The 16,734-nt window shown below is 36.8% G+C and overlaps 2 protein-coding genes across 7 annotated transcripts in view; one reads left to right on the top strand and one right to left on the bottom strand.

Moving 5' to 3' along the window:
• The window catches only part of PKD2L2 (polycystin 2 like 2, transient receptor potential cation channel), a 41,659-nt gene extending 38,597 nt beyond the window's left edge, over window positions 1–3,062 (top strand). The window contains exons 13-14 of the mRNA XM_045999183.1: window positions 90–202; window positions 630–3,062. Coding sequence (XP_045855139.1) covers window positions 90–202; window positions 630–726 — 210 coding nt within the window. The 3' untranslated portion in view covers window positions 727–3,062. The remainder of the gene's footprint in view (window positions 1–89; window positions 203–629) is intronic.
• Window positions 1,983–16,734, bottom strand: part of FAM13B (family with sequence similarity 13 member B) — an 83,037-nt gene continuing 68,285 nt past the window's right edge. For 2 of the 6 annotated variants that reach the window (XM_045999177.1, XM_045999176.1), the window contains exons 17-25: window positions 16,481–16,610; window positions 15,796–15,877; window positions 13,818–14,047; window positions 11,966–12,049; window positions 11,649–11,744; window positions 8,133–8,216; window positions 7,885–8,048; window positions 5,921–6,022; window positions 1,984–4,326 (exon numbers count right to left, since the gene is read on the bottom strand). In XM_045999177.1, coding sequence (XP_045855133.1) covers window positions 4,203–4,326; window positions 5,921–6,022; window positions 7,885–8,048; window positions 8,133–8,216; window positions 11,649–11,744; window positions 11,966–12,049; window positions 13,818–14,047; window positions 15,796–15,877; window positions 16,481–16,610 — 1,096 coding nt within the window. In that variant the 3' untranslated portion in view covers window positions 1,984–4,202. Of the gene's footprint in view, window positions 4,327–5,920; window positions 6,023–7,884; window positions 8,049–8,132; window positions 8,217–11,648; window positions 11,745–11,965; window positions 12,050–13,817; window positions 14,048–15,795; window positions 15,878–16,480; window positions 16,611–16,734 lie in introns of all 6 variants that reach the window. The other 4 variants (XM_045999180.1, XM_045999181.1, XM_045999179.1 and 1 more) reach the window with 3 other exon arrangements.

The following is a 16,734-nucleotide window of genomic DNA, read 5'->3' as shown; positions in this document are numbered from 1 at the left end:
CTCAAAACCACAGCCCTGGAGAGACCGGTTTAAGATTATCAACCTCATGATGCTTGGGTACCAACTATGCTTGTCCTCTGACTTGACAGGAGATTCAAAGTGCAAAGCAGATGAAAAAGTGGAAAGAGAGGCTTGAGAAAAAATATTATTCTGCAGAAATTCAAGATGACTACCAGCCGGTCACTCAACAGGAATTTCGAGAGTAAGTATATGTTCTAACCAGGGTACCGTGGGATATCCTGAAATGGGGACTGAGGCCATGAGTCACGTTTTTTTCCCCCTGAAACTAGACCTTACTGAGATGGCACCGCTTTTCTCATCTTTTTACCTAACTTTGAAATTAAACAGAAAGCCCAAGACTCTATTTGTTTAAATTTAAGGTGAGAGTGAAACCAATTGCTTTTATCCTTATTATCTCCAAACAGGTACTGCCATTTATATCTGATATGCATAGCAAACACTGTTCTCCCAATTTTAGAATAAAAGATCCAAACTTGGTCACACTAGGCATGTTTTAGAAGCTTGACATACTATCCTCCCACTCCCAAGTACTTCACGAATAACCTGCTGACTCTTTAGGCACAAAGGCATGTTACTTATTCTCTGCTTCCTTCTAAATTTTTCTCTAGACTCTTTTTATATGCTGTGGAGCTGGAGAAAGAATTACACTATGTCAGTCTAAAACTAAACCGAGTGATGAGAAAGATTTCAACTCTACCAGCTTGAGAGAAGTGCAGGTGAGAACCTCTGATATGATCACTGAGCTTTTTTTTTTTTAATCATTGAGCATTTCTAACAAAGATTTATCCTTGTACTATTTACTAAACATGTCCCCATTACGGGTACATTTTAAAAAACACTACACCACCTATCAGCAAACTATCATCAGAGTCTATGATAATCTCAGAAGATTTCCAGAAATTAAGTACCCTTGAATGGGACCTACTATACAAGCCATGTGTATTACAGCACGCGTCCAGAGTATACACACAGACATGAAGGATTTTATTAGATTTATTAAATTCTAGCAATGTGAAGATAAAGTACAAAATAATGCTGCTTATGGTTCATGGGGAAGATCTCTAATTAATAGGTGACTAAGTAGGTAAAGACAGTTTTCCCAATGTTACCTAGAATATAGAAACTGTTGATTTTTTCATCACATACCATGGTCTAACTTCTTCTGGCTACATATAAATTAATAAATACTTGGGATTTTGGAAAACCATTATGTAAGAACCCAAATAAAATAATCTTACCTCCATTCTTCCCAGTTTGAGGTCACCTAGAAAAAGCTAAAATGTAGAAGACCAATCATCTACAGATATTTCACTAGTATTTTCAAACTGGAAATTCATCCAGAAAGTTCCTAAAGTAACTCATTTAAAGTTTTTCTCAACCACTGTAAGAAGCAAAATATACTTTGAAAAATAAAAAGCAAGGTAGGTATATCAGGGTTATGAGAAGTGAACTTAATGTATGAGAAGTAGAAATGAGGGTACTGCAAAAAGCCCTTTCTGGGTGGTTGGCAAGTTGTGTGAAGTAACTCTTTCAATTTCTTTAGTGGGTTACACAAGCCCTCTTAGAAGAGCCGTATGTTCTCTTAGCCCAAACAACATAATCTGACCATAGTATTCAACTTCCACATTGATGCTCAATAGATGTTAAATCGACCCCCCTCCCTCAGGCCAGCCTCTTCTCTGAGAAAACTGTACCTCAAGTTTGCTCAGTAGGATAATTCACTGCAACAAGAAATGCTGACTGTTCTCCCTGCATATCTTCTCCCTAGATTTCCACACGGCAATCAACATCATAGCCTTTCCTTCAGAGCTGTAGCCAGCCACATGGTTTAGCAACCCTGTTGTCCCCCAATATGGTCCCTCGCTGAGGTAACTCAAACAAAGCCTAAGAACACTAAGGCAAGGAAACACTTAAGATCTTTTTAACATCTAGTGAAAAAAAAACAAAACCAAAAACATTTACATGACTTGGAACATTCAGGTTCTTTTATTACAAAAGTCTATACAATGAAGTGCCAGACACAGCAATGCAATTATATTGGTGGTCATATATATCTATATATTACTTGTATATAGATATAGTTTTTACTTGTACCAAAGTAAAAGTATCACAAACTGCCTAATTCTACCACCTACTGCTCAACTATGACACACAATACTGTCACATAGCATGTAAGGACTGCCATGCCACTTGGATCTATTCTACTTGCAGCCAAACATGAACAGTGAATAACCAACACCATGAAGCAGCTGGTAATTCTAAAATGAAACCAGTCAGGCCACTGACTTATAAAAATATGGTACTCATATAGATTTAGCATTATAAAGAAGGAATATATTATTTAAAACATTTAAATAGTGCATATGGACATTTTTGCATGTGGTATATAAAACATTCATACAAAACAATATACAGTGCACATTAAATTCGATGTTTGGATATACTTCCGTCTAGAGACTGAAAGAAATTAAATGCACACTGCATGCTGGATTCAAATCAAAGTGATACTTCTTTTGGCATTTTCAATTTCATTTTTCTAGGTACACATTTATGAATAACCTAGCTGTATCAAAAGGAAACCACACGAAAAGGGCTGGATTTAGTGCTTTATTCCCCAACTACATGTTCACAACCAATGAACATCCCCCCCCCCAAGGCATTGCACACACAGGTGAAATGTGAAATCCTAGACACACTACTTATTATCAAGCTACTTCATGTGCTTACTATGTAACAGTGCCAGAAGTCTGAGGTTCATGCTTCCCTCACTTGATTAAAGAATGTCACAGAAGTCCCCATTTTTATATGGAACTGTTAGTATCAGCTAGTTAAGAAACCATGCATGAGTCAATGCATGCAAAACATGGGCACAAAGTGAGACACTCATCAATCCAAAAAAGCACCAGGAAAAAAATTAACACTTACATTAAGCCTGACCAGAATATGCTGTTATTGACTATATTCTTAGCTCAAATAAAGTCACCGATCTGTGAAAATGATTGCAGAATACCAGAAGAGTACTAGAAGAAAAGCCATGCAAAGCCAAAGAAAAAAAGATAAGCTTAAGAGTATATGACAAGGGGCATACCACTACAGAACTGCTTTAAACAGCATGTGACTGAGCAAAAGGGCTCCTGTCAGAGGGTGTTTTCTTTATGGATTTTTCTGATTAAGAAAAAGACGCAACCCCCAGAAGGTACACGTACAGGTGCAGTGGTATAGCCCTTGTGAAGAAAAGATTTAATTCAGGCATAATGATTCTTTCGTCAACTTGGGCCCATCTAATTGAACACACAAATCGAGCACCATCAGTGTTCCTACATATAGACATGGCTATTTTCTCACATTATCTGGAGGTGGGTAGGGGGAAAAATACAGGATCTGATCCAGATAAATCACATTATCACCAGCTAATAAACAGTAACTGAGGAAACAGAAACTTACGTCCCGTAGGCAGCATGTGATATGATTGATTCAGTTCTGTGTAGGATGTGTGGTGTATGTTTTCACTATACTATTAAACAAGGTCACTTTTTGGTCTGCCCTCTGTTATCTTCATCCAGGAGCTGTGTGACCACTGAATTGCAAAATTTTGCTAACATACTACCTGTGAGAAAGTGTCACTTTGGAAATTAAACAGAAATGTGTTCCACAGTAGGACTTGAAATTTCAGTTGATTTTAGTTTTCTAAGAAAACATAGGACATAGTTGCATATGTGCACATTTATAGGCTTTTCTTTCAAATTTTCAGTCATTCTGTAAGAAAAAGGCAACCGAAGAATTCAATGTGAAGATGTTCCTCTCAATTTTCTTCAGTAATTAAAAAAATAATAAAAATAAAGTTGGTGATAACAAAAAGCTCATATCTCCAAAGTTCTTGAAGTTGAAAGAATAAAGTACTAGTCTTTTGCTAACAGGGTGTATCTGTAGTACTACAAAACAATGAAGAAAACTGGATGTTTGCTAAAGGTGGAGAGAACAGTCTGTGGTTAATATGGAACACCACGCTCCCTAGAGAGGGTCTACTTACCCTCCCATCTTTCTCTAGTGGCACCACAACCAAGTACAAAATGATACTCTCGGAGTGCCTGACAAAATGAACTCAAGTACCAGTCAAGTACACACGATGATAGCTTCAGGGAATACAACTGATTTTTATGATGTTTTCAAGGAGCATATTTTTATATGGATTTTGAAGAATCTTGTTTGCTGATAAGAACTTCAAGAAGCCTGAGTTTGGCTTTAATTTTCTTGTACTCCTTGTACTCCTCAAGCACTGGAACACGATCTTCTTTCTGGGCATTCCTAGGGTAGAAAGTAAAATCTGTAATATTCTAGAAATCATCTGAAAAATAAAGTCCCAGAAGTTATCCTAATGTGAGAGACAATGTTACCAAATGTAAATTCAAATAAAAAAAATTCCCCTGCAAGAAAGAACTAGCTCCCCCTATCTGCAAGGAACATTCCTAAAATACTTGTTTTTGATGAATTTCTCTACTGACAGATTAAATAATGCTATACTTAACAATGATCATTGCAGAGAACTAGGAAGTAACCAAATATTTTAGTAAAATACACACTGCTAGACTCTGTCAGGTCACACTGAGTGTACATTAAGTGGCAGAGGAGTACAGCTAGTCATTTCATACATTTAGAAGGTACTTGAAAAATGCATTCTTACACTTAGATTTTTTTTTCTAACCATTTTTGCCAACTATATAGAAGACTCTCAAAGTAATAAATTTTAGAATTTTTAACGTAGCTACTGGCTTGGTAAGACTACCTAGTTACAAACACGGAAAAACTTTTCTGAGGTCTAAGAGAATGCTCATTTCTGGCCACCATCTGAATTAGAATTTATTCTCCCTTAAAAAAAAAAATGCCTTTAAAAAAAAAAAAAAAAACTTTATTTATTTGACAGAGAGAGAAAGACCACAAGCAGAGGGAGCAGCAGGCAGAGTGAGAGAAGCAGGCTCCCTGTTGAGCAGAAAGCCCGACGCAGAACTCAAACCCAGAACCCTGGGATCCCGACCTGAGCCAAAGGCAGACACTAAACCGACTGAGCCACCCAGACGTCCCTGTTTTTCTTACTTTTTTAAAAGTTCCACTGGGTCAGCTATGCCCAAGTTAAATAAAAGCACATGCCATACTGTATTTAGAAGCCCACTGTTGATTACCACCCTGTTATACATCTTAAAAAAGGGAAGCCTGGAATGGCCCAACATGCAGCCTAAGCAGCAACGGTCTGAGTCTAAGAATCCACACTAGCTGTGAGAATACCAGTCATGTTATAGGACCCTTTCTAAAAGGAAAAACAGGGGTGTTCGCTTCGGCAGCACATATACTAAAAGGAAAAACAGGGGCGCCTGGGTGGTTCAGTTGGTTAAGCATCTAACTCTTGATTTTGGCTTAGGTCGTGACCTCAGGTTCGTGAGATCAAGCCCCACGTTAGGCTCCATGCTCAGCAGGGAGCCTGCTTGGAGTCTGCTTGAGATTCTCTCTCCCTCCCTCTGCCCTTCCCCCCCCCCCTCTCTAAAATAAATAAATAAATAAATCTTTAAAAAGAACAAAAAATAAAAATAAAAGGAAAAAATCTTAATTCACAAACACTTCAAAAAGGTGAGAATGTAGACATCAAAAACACAATGTAACTGCCATTCAACCAAGCCTCCTAGGACATCTGAAATATTCTATCAGATGTTGCTTACTCTACCTCTGACTTCTTGCCATTAATAGCAGGCCTTCAAAATAAAAAGGTATGTTTTCTACTTTTATTTTCAATGGTAATATCCTTATATGCACAATTCATTTCTATTCCTATACATCCCTTTAATTTAGCATATGGGCACCCGTAAGTTCAAGGAGAAAGAAGACTCAATTTTTGTGATGTTCAACGAACCTTCCATTCTGTTGATAAAATGCTTCTTCAAATTCCCGTAATGTTTTGCGTAGTTTCTTTTTTTCAGCTCTGGCTTTCCAAAGTTGTTCCAGTAACTCAGGCCTAAAATTTAAATGGGAAAAAAACATTATTCAAAGAACACTGTGATTCTTTTTTTTTTTTTAAGATTTTATTTATTTATTTGACAGACAGAGATCACAAGTAGGCAGAGAGGCAGGCAGAGAGAGAGGAGGAAGCAGGCCCCCGCTGAGCAGAGAGCCCAATGTGGGGCTCGATCCCAGGACCCTGGGTCAGGACCTGAGCCAAAGGCAGAGGCTTTAACCCACTGAGCCACCCAGGTGCCCCAACACTGTGATTCTTAGCAGGGGTTCAAACCCTGGCTGCAAACTAAAGTCAGTGGAGCATTTAGAATACCCCAATGCCTAATCTACAGCCCAGACCAACTAAATGTAGAACAACTGCAGGTAGGGCTCTACATCAATACTGGGGGGGTGGGGGGGGGTAGGCATTTTTCCCAGGTGATCTTAAAGTGAAACCAAGGCTACTATGGAAAACAATACGAGGTTGCTCAAAAAATTAAAAACAGAAATACCGCATGATCCAGTATTTCCACTACTGGGTATTTACCCAAGGAAAACAAAAACATTAATTCAAAAAGATGTATGTACCCCTATGTTTACTGCATCATTATTTACAACAGCCAAAATATGGAAGCAGCCCAAGTGTCCATCAAAAGACAAATGGATAGGGGCGCCTGGGTGGCTCAGTGGGATAACCCTCTGCCTTCAGCTCAAGTCATGATCTCAGGGTACTGGGATCGAGTCCCGCATCGGGCTCTCTGCTCGGCAGGGAGCCTGCTTCCTCCTCTCTCTCTCTCTCTGCCAAATAAATTTAAAATTTAAAAAAAAAAAAAAGATGAATGGATAAAGATGATGTGGTATGTGTATGCACGCGCACACACACAGAGATGGAATATTACTTGGCCATAAAAAAGAATGAAATCTTGACATTTCTAACAAGGAGGGTATAAAGTGAAATGATTTAAGCCAGAGTGAGAAAAACAAATTCCCTATGATTTCACTTTTATGTGGAATTCAGAAAACAAAATAAACAATAACAGTTTCATTAATACAGGGAACACACTGGTTGGCTGAGAGGAACAGAGCTGGAATGGGGTTAGTAAAATAGGTGAAAGGGATTAGGAGGCACAAACTTCCAGCTATAAGTAAGTCACAGAGATGAAAAGTGCAGCACAGAGAACACAGTCAATAACACTGCAGTAACACTGTATGTTACTACACTTTTTGTGGTGACCACTGAGTTAACAGAATTGTTGAGTCAATAATGCTGTATACCTGAAACTAATATAAGCATTATACGTTAATACTTTAATTTTTTAAAAAAAAGTGAAGCCAGGGCTGAAGACCACTGTCATACACCATTATCAGGGAGAAAAGATGATAGAGAATAAAGGTAACTCTCCGCTAGTTCCAGCATTCTATTATGAAACAAATGTCAGATTTTACTTTTTTTTTTTTTCTTTTTAAAGATTTTATTTATTTATTTGACCGAGAGCGAGCACAAGTAGGCAGGGGGCAGGCAGAGGGAGAGGGAGAAGCAGGCTCTCCACTGAGCTGGGAGCCCGATGTGGGGCTCGATCCCAGGATCCTGGGCTCTCTGAGCTCTCTCAGGTGCTCAGACCTGAGCTGAAGGCAGTCGCTTAACCAACTGAGCCATCCAGGTGCCCCAGTTTCTTTAAATTTTTAAAACACACTAATGTTTAATAAAGAAAATGTGAATGATGACAGTTAAAAACCACACCCTTTAAAAGAAAGAGGCATATCTCTTGAGCACACATTAATTCCCTCCAAGTGCCTGATTACTTAACACTGAATTTCTTGGCATGTAAATTTCATTATACAAATAGATTTTTTTTAAAAAAAATCACAAACCAGCACACATACATAGAAGCTGCTCGAGTACTTGACAATCGGAGATCCAGAGCAAGTTTTTCTTGATTTTCTTCAACATCAGATTCAGAGTTTTCCAATGAAGATTGTGCCTGTACAGCAGTTTTCAGGATATCAGTTAGCTCAGAGGACAGGGTAACACCATCTTCTTCTTCTTCCTAAAAAGATATCAAACAGATAATCAAACAGGCCATGACGCTCAACTTTTTCTTAAAGATATCAGCGAATGATTTAAGGATTACCTTGATTTCTTCAAAAAAATGGGCAGTTTCTCCTTCTATGATTGGTTGTAACATCTGACCCCTTCGCTTGGAAGATGGAGATCCCTGTAACAATTGACATGGTTTCCACTTTAAATATTTAAAGCATTCAAAGAAAGCTTCATTCACTATGGAACAGATACTGAACTTTATATTCAAAATCTTAACCAAACAATTTATAATTTTTTAGGAATTCCTTAGTATATTCATTTTTGTGATGTTTTCTTGTTATGTATGCACACAAATGCTAAATTATCATTAATGTCTGGATAGCCTAAAAGATCTCATTCAATAAATAAAAAATAGCAAAGTATTACATGTAATTTTATTCAGAAAATTTTCCTTTTTAAAGAGCCATCAGGGCGCCTAGGTGGCTCAATGGGTTAAGCCTCTGCCTTCAGCTCAGGTCATGATCTCAGGGTCCTGGGATCAAGTCCTGCATCGGGCTCTCTGCTCGGCAGGGAGCCTGCTTCCCCCCACCCCCCATCTGCCTCTCTGCCTACTTGTGATCTCTGTGTCAAATTAAAAAAAAAAAAAAAGAAAGAAAAAGAAAAGAAAAAAGAAAAAAAGAGCCGTCAATTTTTTTGGTTTCAGGACACCTTTAAACTCCGTTTAAAAAAGTAACAGCTTCACTGAGATATAATCCATACCATTAAATTCACTCCTTTAAAGTGTACAATTTAGTGGTTTTTAAATATTCACAAAGAACATTGTGAACATTTTAAAAAAATATCACCTCTAATTCCAAAAGAGCTCATTGTCCCAGAAAAACTCTGTACTTATTAGTTATTAACTCATTTGCCCTCTCCCCCTATCCTGTGGCCAACACTGATCTACTCTGTCTCAATGGGCTGGCCTATTCTAGCTACTTCACATAAATGGAATCATAAAGTATGTGGCCTTCTGTATTTTGCTTCTATCGCTTAGCATAATGTTTTTAAAATTTACCCATGTTGTAGCATGTTATTAGTACTTTCATTCCTTTATGGCTAATAATCCATTATATGGATATACCACATTTTGTTTATTCATCAGTTGCTGCACATTCCATTTTTTTCTACATTTTAGCCATTATGAAGGATGCTGCTATGAATAGTTGTATCAATCTACAAGTTTTCATGTAGACATGTTTCCAATTCTCTCAGGCACATAACAAGGAGGAGAACTGCTAGGTCAGATGATAACCCTGTTTAATTCTTTGAGGAAATGTCAAACTGCTTATCAAAGTGGGTGCACCATTTTACATTCTCCAGCAATGCATAATGTCAGCATTCCAATTTCTCCACATCCTGTCAACACTGTTATCTTTTCTCATTAAAGCTATCCTAGTGGGTATAAAGTGGTATCTGAATGTGGATTTATTTGCATTTCCTAATAATTAATGATGTGGATCTTCTTTTCATATATTTAATGGCCATTTATATATCTTCTCTGGAGAAATGTGTATCAAATCCTTTGCCCCACTTTTTTCAAAAAGATTTTTTTATAGAGAAAGCACAAGTGAGCAAGTGGAGGAGAGGCAGAGGGGGAGAGAGAATCCCCAAGCTAAGTGCACAGCCTGAAATGGGGTTCAATCCCAGGACCCTGAGATCATGACCTGAGCTGAAATCGAGAGTCAGGTGCTTAACCAACTGAGCCACCCAAGCACCTCTCCCCCATTTTTAACTGGGTTATTAATCTTTTTATTATTGAACTGAAAGAGTTCTTTATATACTCTAGATACCAGTCCCTTATCAGATACATGATATGCAAACATTTTCACCCACTCTGTAAGTTGTCTTTCCACTTTCTAAAATGTCCTCTGATGCACAAAACTTTTTAATTTTGATGAGGTCCAATTTATTTATTTTTGTCAGTGTTTTTAGTGTCACATACAAGAAAACACTGCCTAATTCAAGGTCACAAAGATTTATTCTTCTATTCCCTATTAGTTTTATAGTTTTAGTTCTTACATTTAGGTCACTGAACCATTCTGAGTTAAATTTTGTGTCAGATAAGGGTCTACATTCAACTTTTTTGCGTATCAATACCCAACTGTACCAACCCCATTTGCTGAAAAAATTCTTTCCTACCAAACTGTCTTGGCTTAACTTTTATACCTCAAATTTCTCTGTATGATAATCATACTTAGGCATCTGTAAGATCTAGTCATACTTGCTATAGCTTCAGTTTATTTTTTTTTAATTTTTTAATTTTTATTTTTTTAAAGATTTTATTTATTTATTTGAAAGAGCGATCACAAGTAGGCAGAGAGGCAGGCAGAGAGAGGGGGAAGCAGGCTTCCTGCGAGCAGAGAGCCTGCTTGATCCCAGGACCCTGAGATCACGACCGGAGTCAAAGGGGGAGGCTTAACCCACTGAGCCACCCAGGCGCCCCTATAGCTTCAGTTTATTAAAAACAAATCTGTGGAGTTCCAAAATTATTTTCATAAAATTCAAAGACTATTTGAATTTGAATTATGAATATGTCAATGAGACACAAAAATGCCTTGTAATCAAAGGATAACATCTGTATTAAATAAATTGTCGTATGCACAAAGACTATAACCTATACAGGATTCCTTGCTCAAAAAAAATTGATTATATGTAAATCAAATAGTGCTGAGATGACCAATTAAAAAAAAGCCATTTTAAAAAGAAATTTGAGGGTTAAATAAAAACTGCTCAGAAGGCCAATGTGAACCTTCTAACAATGAGTAGTAGTAAGGTAGTAAAAGCCCAAAAGAAATCCCCATGCAAGTGGCTTTCGATTTAAAAATGACTTTGCATGCCTAAGCAAAGCGTAGTTCCAATAAATTAATTCCTACAAAATGGTTCAGAATGGGCTACATGCTGTTTTCTATTTGAGCCTAAGAGAAATCTAGAGTCCTACTACCTATTGGTTAATTTGGAGACAGCACTTAATTTGCACCTAAATATTAAGAGTTTTCATTTTTCTCTAACTATTAAGAGTTTTCATTTTTCTCTAACAATGTACACAAACGTAAAAAAGCATTATTTTGATATTTCTTCATTAAAAAAGATGAACTAAAAAAATCATTTTATTACATTGTGTAATTAAATCTTCATGACAGCCATCATAAAACTGATGTTTTCAAACACAAGAATTTAAATTGAAACAAACTATGCCAGAGTCTGAAGTATGTTTGTTTGTTTTTTTAATTCTACAAGGTAGATGACCCCGAGCATATCACCCCTCGGCCCCAATTTCATCATCTGTGAATTGAGGCTACCTTTTGCTACCTGTTGTGACTTGTCAGGATTTAATGACATCTTCTTCATTTAATGACATACATAAAACACTTTTACAAGTGCCTGGGAGATGGTAGGTAGGCACTGATTATTAATTGCCTATTCTTTTAAAAGCAGTAACCTCATCTTACAAATACAATTCTTGCTACCTTAGCTGTATATTTTTCCAATACACCACCACAATATATTTTTTAAAGGATAAGTTTTGGTAAAATGAACTAGACAAATCTTTATGTGTTTTACTCACAAGAACAGGAGTGATGCTAACTCTTGTCAGCATCTGTTTTACAAGTCTGTATCTCTCATAGAGAGGTTTCACAATGTGCCTTTCTTCTCTGGTCACCTAAAGTAAAAAAATTAAAATTACCTAGTCATCAGAAATTTTAAACATTAAGCAACATGACTTTCTCCCAATTTTAAGAAGTTATTTTAAATAAGTAGACAATTTCCTAAACGGAGGAAGCAATGCTCTACAAAGCAGCTCTCAAGATGCGGGCCACAAAAGAAATTTGTGCTACTTTTTAGGGTAGAAAATCAAATCTCTTTAGCAAAAGAAACATTTACCGGCCTTCCATGTTGACTTTCATAGTAAAGAAGACTTTTTTGGAGAGATGTTTTCTCTTCTATCAAATGATCTTTTGTCATTTTCTAGAATTTAAAAGAAAAAACAAAACAAAACAAAACACTCTCATTGGCACCATGATTATGTTCCTCAATCCCACAATGTAAAGAATTAGGGTGAAAGGAGAGCCCATCACCACTCCAGCCTAGGCTAACAAGAAATACAGCCTTTCCTTACAAATTTGCAGACAGTAGTTTTCAATCTCTTGTAAAATCTGGTCTCCCAGTAAGTAGATAATCCACTCTCGTTGGTGGCTTACCTCTATTTTATCTGAACAAATTATGAATACCGGCTTAGTAACCTTGGATAAGTTACTTAAATTCTTTTTGTCATATAAACCAGTATTTCTACTAAACAATTAAAATCTGACAGCAGTATAATGGAAAGATCCTGAAAAAGTACAACTCTGCCCATGTGTGACCTAGACTTCTAATCTATGAGCTCAGTTTCCCTTCCTATGACATTTTCTTTACACTGCAATACTCACCTCCTACCTTTCAGTACTTTAAATTAAAGAGGAGGAAGGACATCCCAAATTTATTTGCCCAAAAAACCTCCCCACTTTGTTTCACTGGACCACCTTTTAACATCCCAATGAACCCCTATTCCACAGAATACCCTTTGGATTCTAGACCAAATAAACTCTTATTCCCAGGATTAGATAATATTGCCTTGTTTCTCAGCAGAGAAGAACAGAGGTTGAAAAAAAAATCCACTAGATGGTGTCTTCCTATAACAAATAAAACTTTAGATTATGTAAATCCAGTAGAGGATAGCTAGGGGTAAACTGTAAAACACTATGATTTCAAGGTCAAGCTTGCACCTTAAACCTAGGACAAAGTATCTGAATAAAGCTAATCCAATCAACATCATTTCTAGAAAAAGGGGTGGAGAAAGGGGAAAGGAGGTTGGTTGATCTGACACAAAACTGAAAAACAAAAAAGCTGAGGGAAGGGAGTGATCAAAATTTCTAATCCAGCCCTGTTCAAGGGAGACAAACAATCCAATATTTAAATCATGAAAGAGGTGTACTCTGTTGTCAAGGCAGGAATGAGCATCAGGGTTCATCACTGCCTAGACAAAAGTTCACATTAGACATCTCTGTACTCTCCCAGCAGACCTCATTTTATAAATAAATTGGGTTGCCAAATGCTTTTGACCAGGACTCCCCTAGGCATGGGCTTTGAGTAATGGTTCTTCAAAAATATTCATTTATTCAATCCTCACAACAACCATACTGTCTTAGTATTTTAATGGACATAATCATATCCCTTTAAGTCATAAGACAGTTGAAGGGACTCAGGGGCAGAATGCAAATAATATGAGTCAGGGCCTGGCAAAAGCTAACAGCACAATATCTGTAACTATCAAAACATAAGGCCGAGATTCAAGCTCAGTTATGTTTAGGCTCTTTATACACTCATCTTGCCAACTTTCCCAGTACAAACGAACAGATCAGGATTCTAGCTTTTTGGGTTTACTTTTTTTTTTTTTTTTAAGATTTTATTTCTAAGTAATATTTACACCCAGTGTGGGGCTCAGAACTCCTAACACCAAGATCAAGAGTTGCATGCTCTACCAACTGAGCCAGCCAGGTGCCCCTTAGTTTTACTACTGTGATTCACTCCCAGAAAGTCTGGTCATTTCTGGTGTGCAGATAAAAACATGTTGTTTACCTACAAACTTGGGGAGCACTCAGGCCAGGAAGACTACCTACAATCTCTATGGCACTGGGGTCCTTTTTTTCAGGGGTTCTAAAGGCTAGTCTGGGTAAAAAGCATAACTCAAGATTACTTTGATATCTTCTGGAAGACACCGTTCAACACGTTTTTCTTTCAGTCTTTTCAGAATAAGTTCAAGTGTTGCTTCCTTAGATGGCTTCTTCTCCTTCTGAATGACCCTGGATTCATCTTCATTCTCTTCATCTTCATGGTACAGAGAAGAGCCAAAGCTTTTTGGAAGAGTGTTACTACGTGGGCGTGTCTGAGGTACAAATTCTCCATCAGAGCTTTTGTGTTTTGCATCTACATTTCAGAAGCAAGAGGACACACAGATCAGTAATAATGATTTTGTTAAAGATGCAAAGAGTAATAAGCAAGATACACAACAGGAAAGTAGACATTAACAGCACACAGGCTCCAATATTTCCAGGTTATATGAAATACTGAAATTCTGTATGTGGCAAGCTATTCCATTCATTCTTTTAACAGTAATTCATAGAAAGCCTTACCATAAAGTGAGATTTTCTGGTAAGCATTGGTGGTACAGCAGTAAACAAACAGACATCATCCCTGTTCTCATGGAGCATATATTCAAGGAAATGAAAACAAAAACCAAGTAACCAGATTCATAAAATAATTTCAAAGAATGCCAAGTGCTATAAAGAAGAGAACATGGGATGTTGTCACAGTGCTAAAAGCAATGTGCTTTAGGGAACAGCAACTATATTTAATGGACTGAAAAAGGACTTTTTGAGATAGGGACATCCTAGGTGAACATGGAAGAAACAGCAGCTAATGGAGCATAGAAGACGTAGGGGAAGAGCATTCCTCCCCAGTTGAAGCAATAGCCAGTGCACAGGCCCTGAAGCATGGCATGTTTAAGGAACAGAAAATGAGAGTGGAATGTGATAAAATGGACTAAGGGCATAGTAGGCTAGGAAATGAGGCAGCTAAGGATCTATATAACCTCAGACCTACATGATCAATACTTCTCTCCATTGTAAGGATTTATTCTAAGTTAAAAGGGAAGTTCACTGAGGGCTCCGAAGATAGTTAAAAGAGTTTTTTAAAAGATAATTCTGGCTGCTACATAGAGAATGAACTGAGACAATAAAAGGGGAAGAAAATTGGAAAATTAGTTAAGAGACTAATGCTTGTCAATTTAATACACCCATCAGTAACACATTCAAGGTAATGATTTTCACAGACAGTTGGAAATTGTCATTAAACAAGGAAATGCTGAATAGAATTATAGGGGAAAATTCTGAAGAGGTAAGGAAACTTATTTTAATCCAAGGATGTGAATTCAATGACAAAAGGGACAAATAACTGTCTTATCCAACAACATAGATTCAGATGTCTACAAGTACTTGGTACTTAATAATAGTAAAAATTTTGTTGAATAAATTCAAATGAGTATCCCAAAATGTGATGCTCCACGTTATAAACCCATAGTTGGTACAGATAATTTTTTAAGTATTGACAAATACTAAAAAGCATGCTGATTAAACACCTATAAAGTAAATATAACAGCAGCTGCTATATTGGGCCAATACCCAGGAACACAGACCCAGTTTTTCTTTAAAGAAGAGTTACAATTTTTAGTCTCTGTAGTATAAACAGTTTATTGTGACAGTCGTAATCAAAAATTCTTAATGAAATACCTACCAAAACCAAAACTACTTAATATTTGAACTGTTTTTCCAGATAAACTTTTTAATATCACCTATGTAATATACAATCTAAGGCAATCTGTTAGTCTTTCAAAAGACTAACAGAAACACCAGAAAGACATATAGAAGAATAGAGTACAACAACTTTGGCCATAACTAATAAAAAAACAAAAGGAAACTTTTATTTTTGCCAAATAATGTCTCAGATTTAAAAATCATCAAAAATTATAACTATAATTCTCATAGAATATAATTCTCACTATTAATTCATGTCATAGAATTATTCATACAATTTTCATGTAATAATGAGAATACTATAATAATGAGATAAAAAATCTGTTTAAAGCAAACATATTATAAAAATGATGTATTTTCTACCTTTAATTTGCTTCCGTAGTTTGGTAAGCTCTGTCATCCATTTTAATACCTTGGGATTGGCTGCAATATCACTGTAGGAGGGCTAAAAAATTAAGGAACATGGACACCTCTGTGGTAAGCGATAACTGTTAACTGATGCCCAAGTAATATATTACAGTTCCCACAGCAGACAATTCATTCAATCCTTATTTCATCCTATCTTATATGAAGTAGACAGAACAGAATATCAAGTAAAGCTCTCTCAAGAGCAGAATCTAGCAACTGACGAAAGCCAGATTTGGAGACAGGTCTTCTGACTCAAAGTATAAGATTCTTTTTACTTCACATGTTCCAATTATTAAATATCTGTCCCCCTCCCTCCTATGTCCTCCCTCTCCCCTTCCCCCTTGCTATTTGTGGTTTTTGAGGAAGCAGAAATAGCATTAACATGATTTGTTAATGTAAAGTATTTCCTTTAAAAATTACACAAGCCTTTTGCCGATTAAAATATAAAGATGCACTGGTAAGAATACTGGCCTGGAAATGAGGCAGCTAAGGACCTATATAATCTCAGATCTACATGATCACTATTTCTCTGCACGCCTCAACTTCGTTATCTATGGGAAGAGATGGACTAACGGTCTCCAAAGAACCTCCTCCCAGTTCCAATGTAACTGCCAAACCCTGGACAATGCTATAAATTCACCTTGCTATTTCTTTCCCTTTCAAACTGTTCCTCAAATTGTCTTATTTTTTTCTGAAGTTTCTTGACCAACTGATATGGTGTTCTGTCTTCTCTTTTTTCATCTTTTGAACTGAAGGATGATCTTCGAATCCTGAATTAAAATAAGAGTGTTGGTTAAAATTTCAAGTTATTACAGACGTTAGCTAGATCTATGATGGGGTTCATTTCAATGTACAAAACTATCATATTACTATGATGTACACCTAAAACCAAAA

This window comes from Meles meles, chromosome 3 (genome assembly GCF_922984935.1).
Source record: "Meles meles chromosome 3, mMelMel3.1 paternal haplotype, whole genome shotgun sequence".
NCBI lineage: Eukaryota > Metazoa > Chordata > Mammalia > Carnivora > Mustelidae > Meles > Meles meles.
The sequence above is the reverse complement of the archived record's forward strand: the minus strand, read 5'-3'. Positions and strand labels throughout refer to the sequence as shown.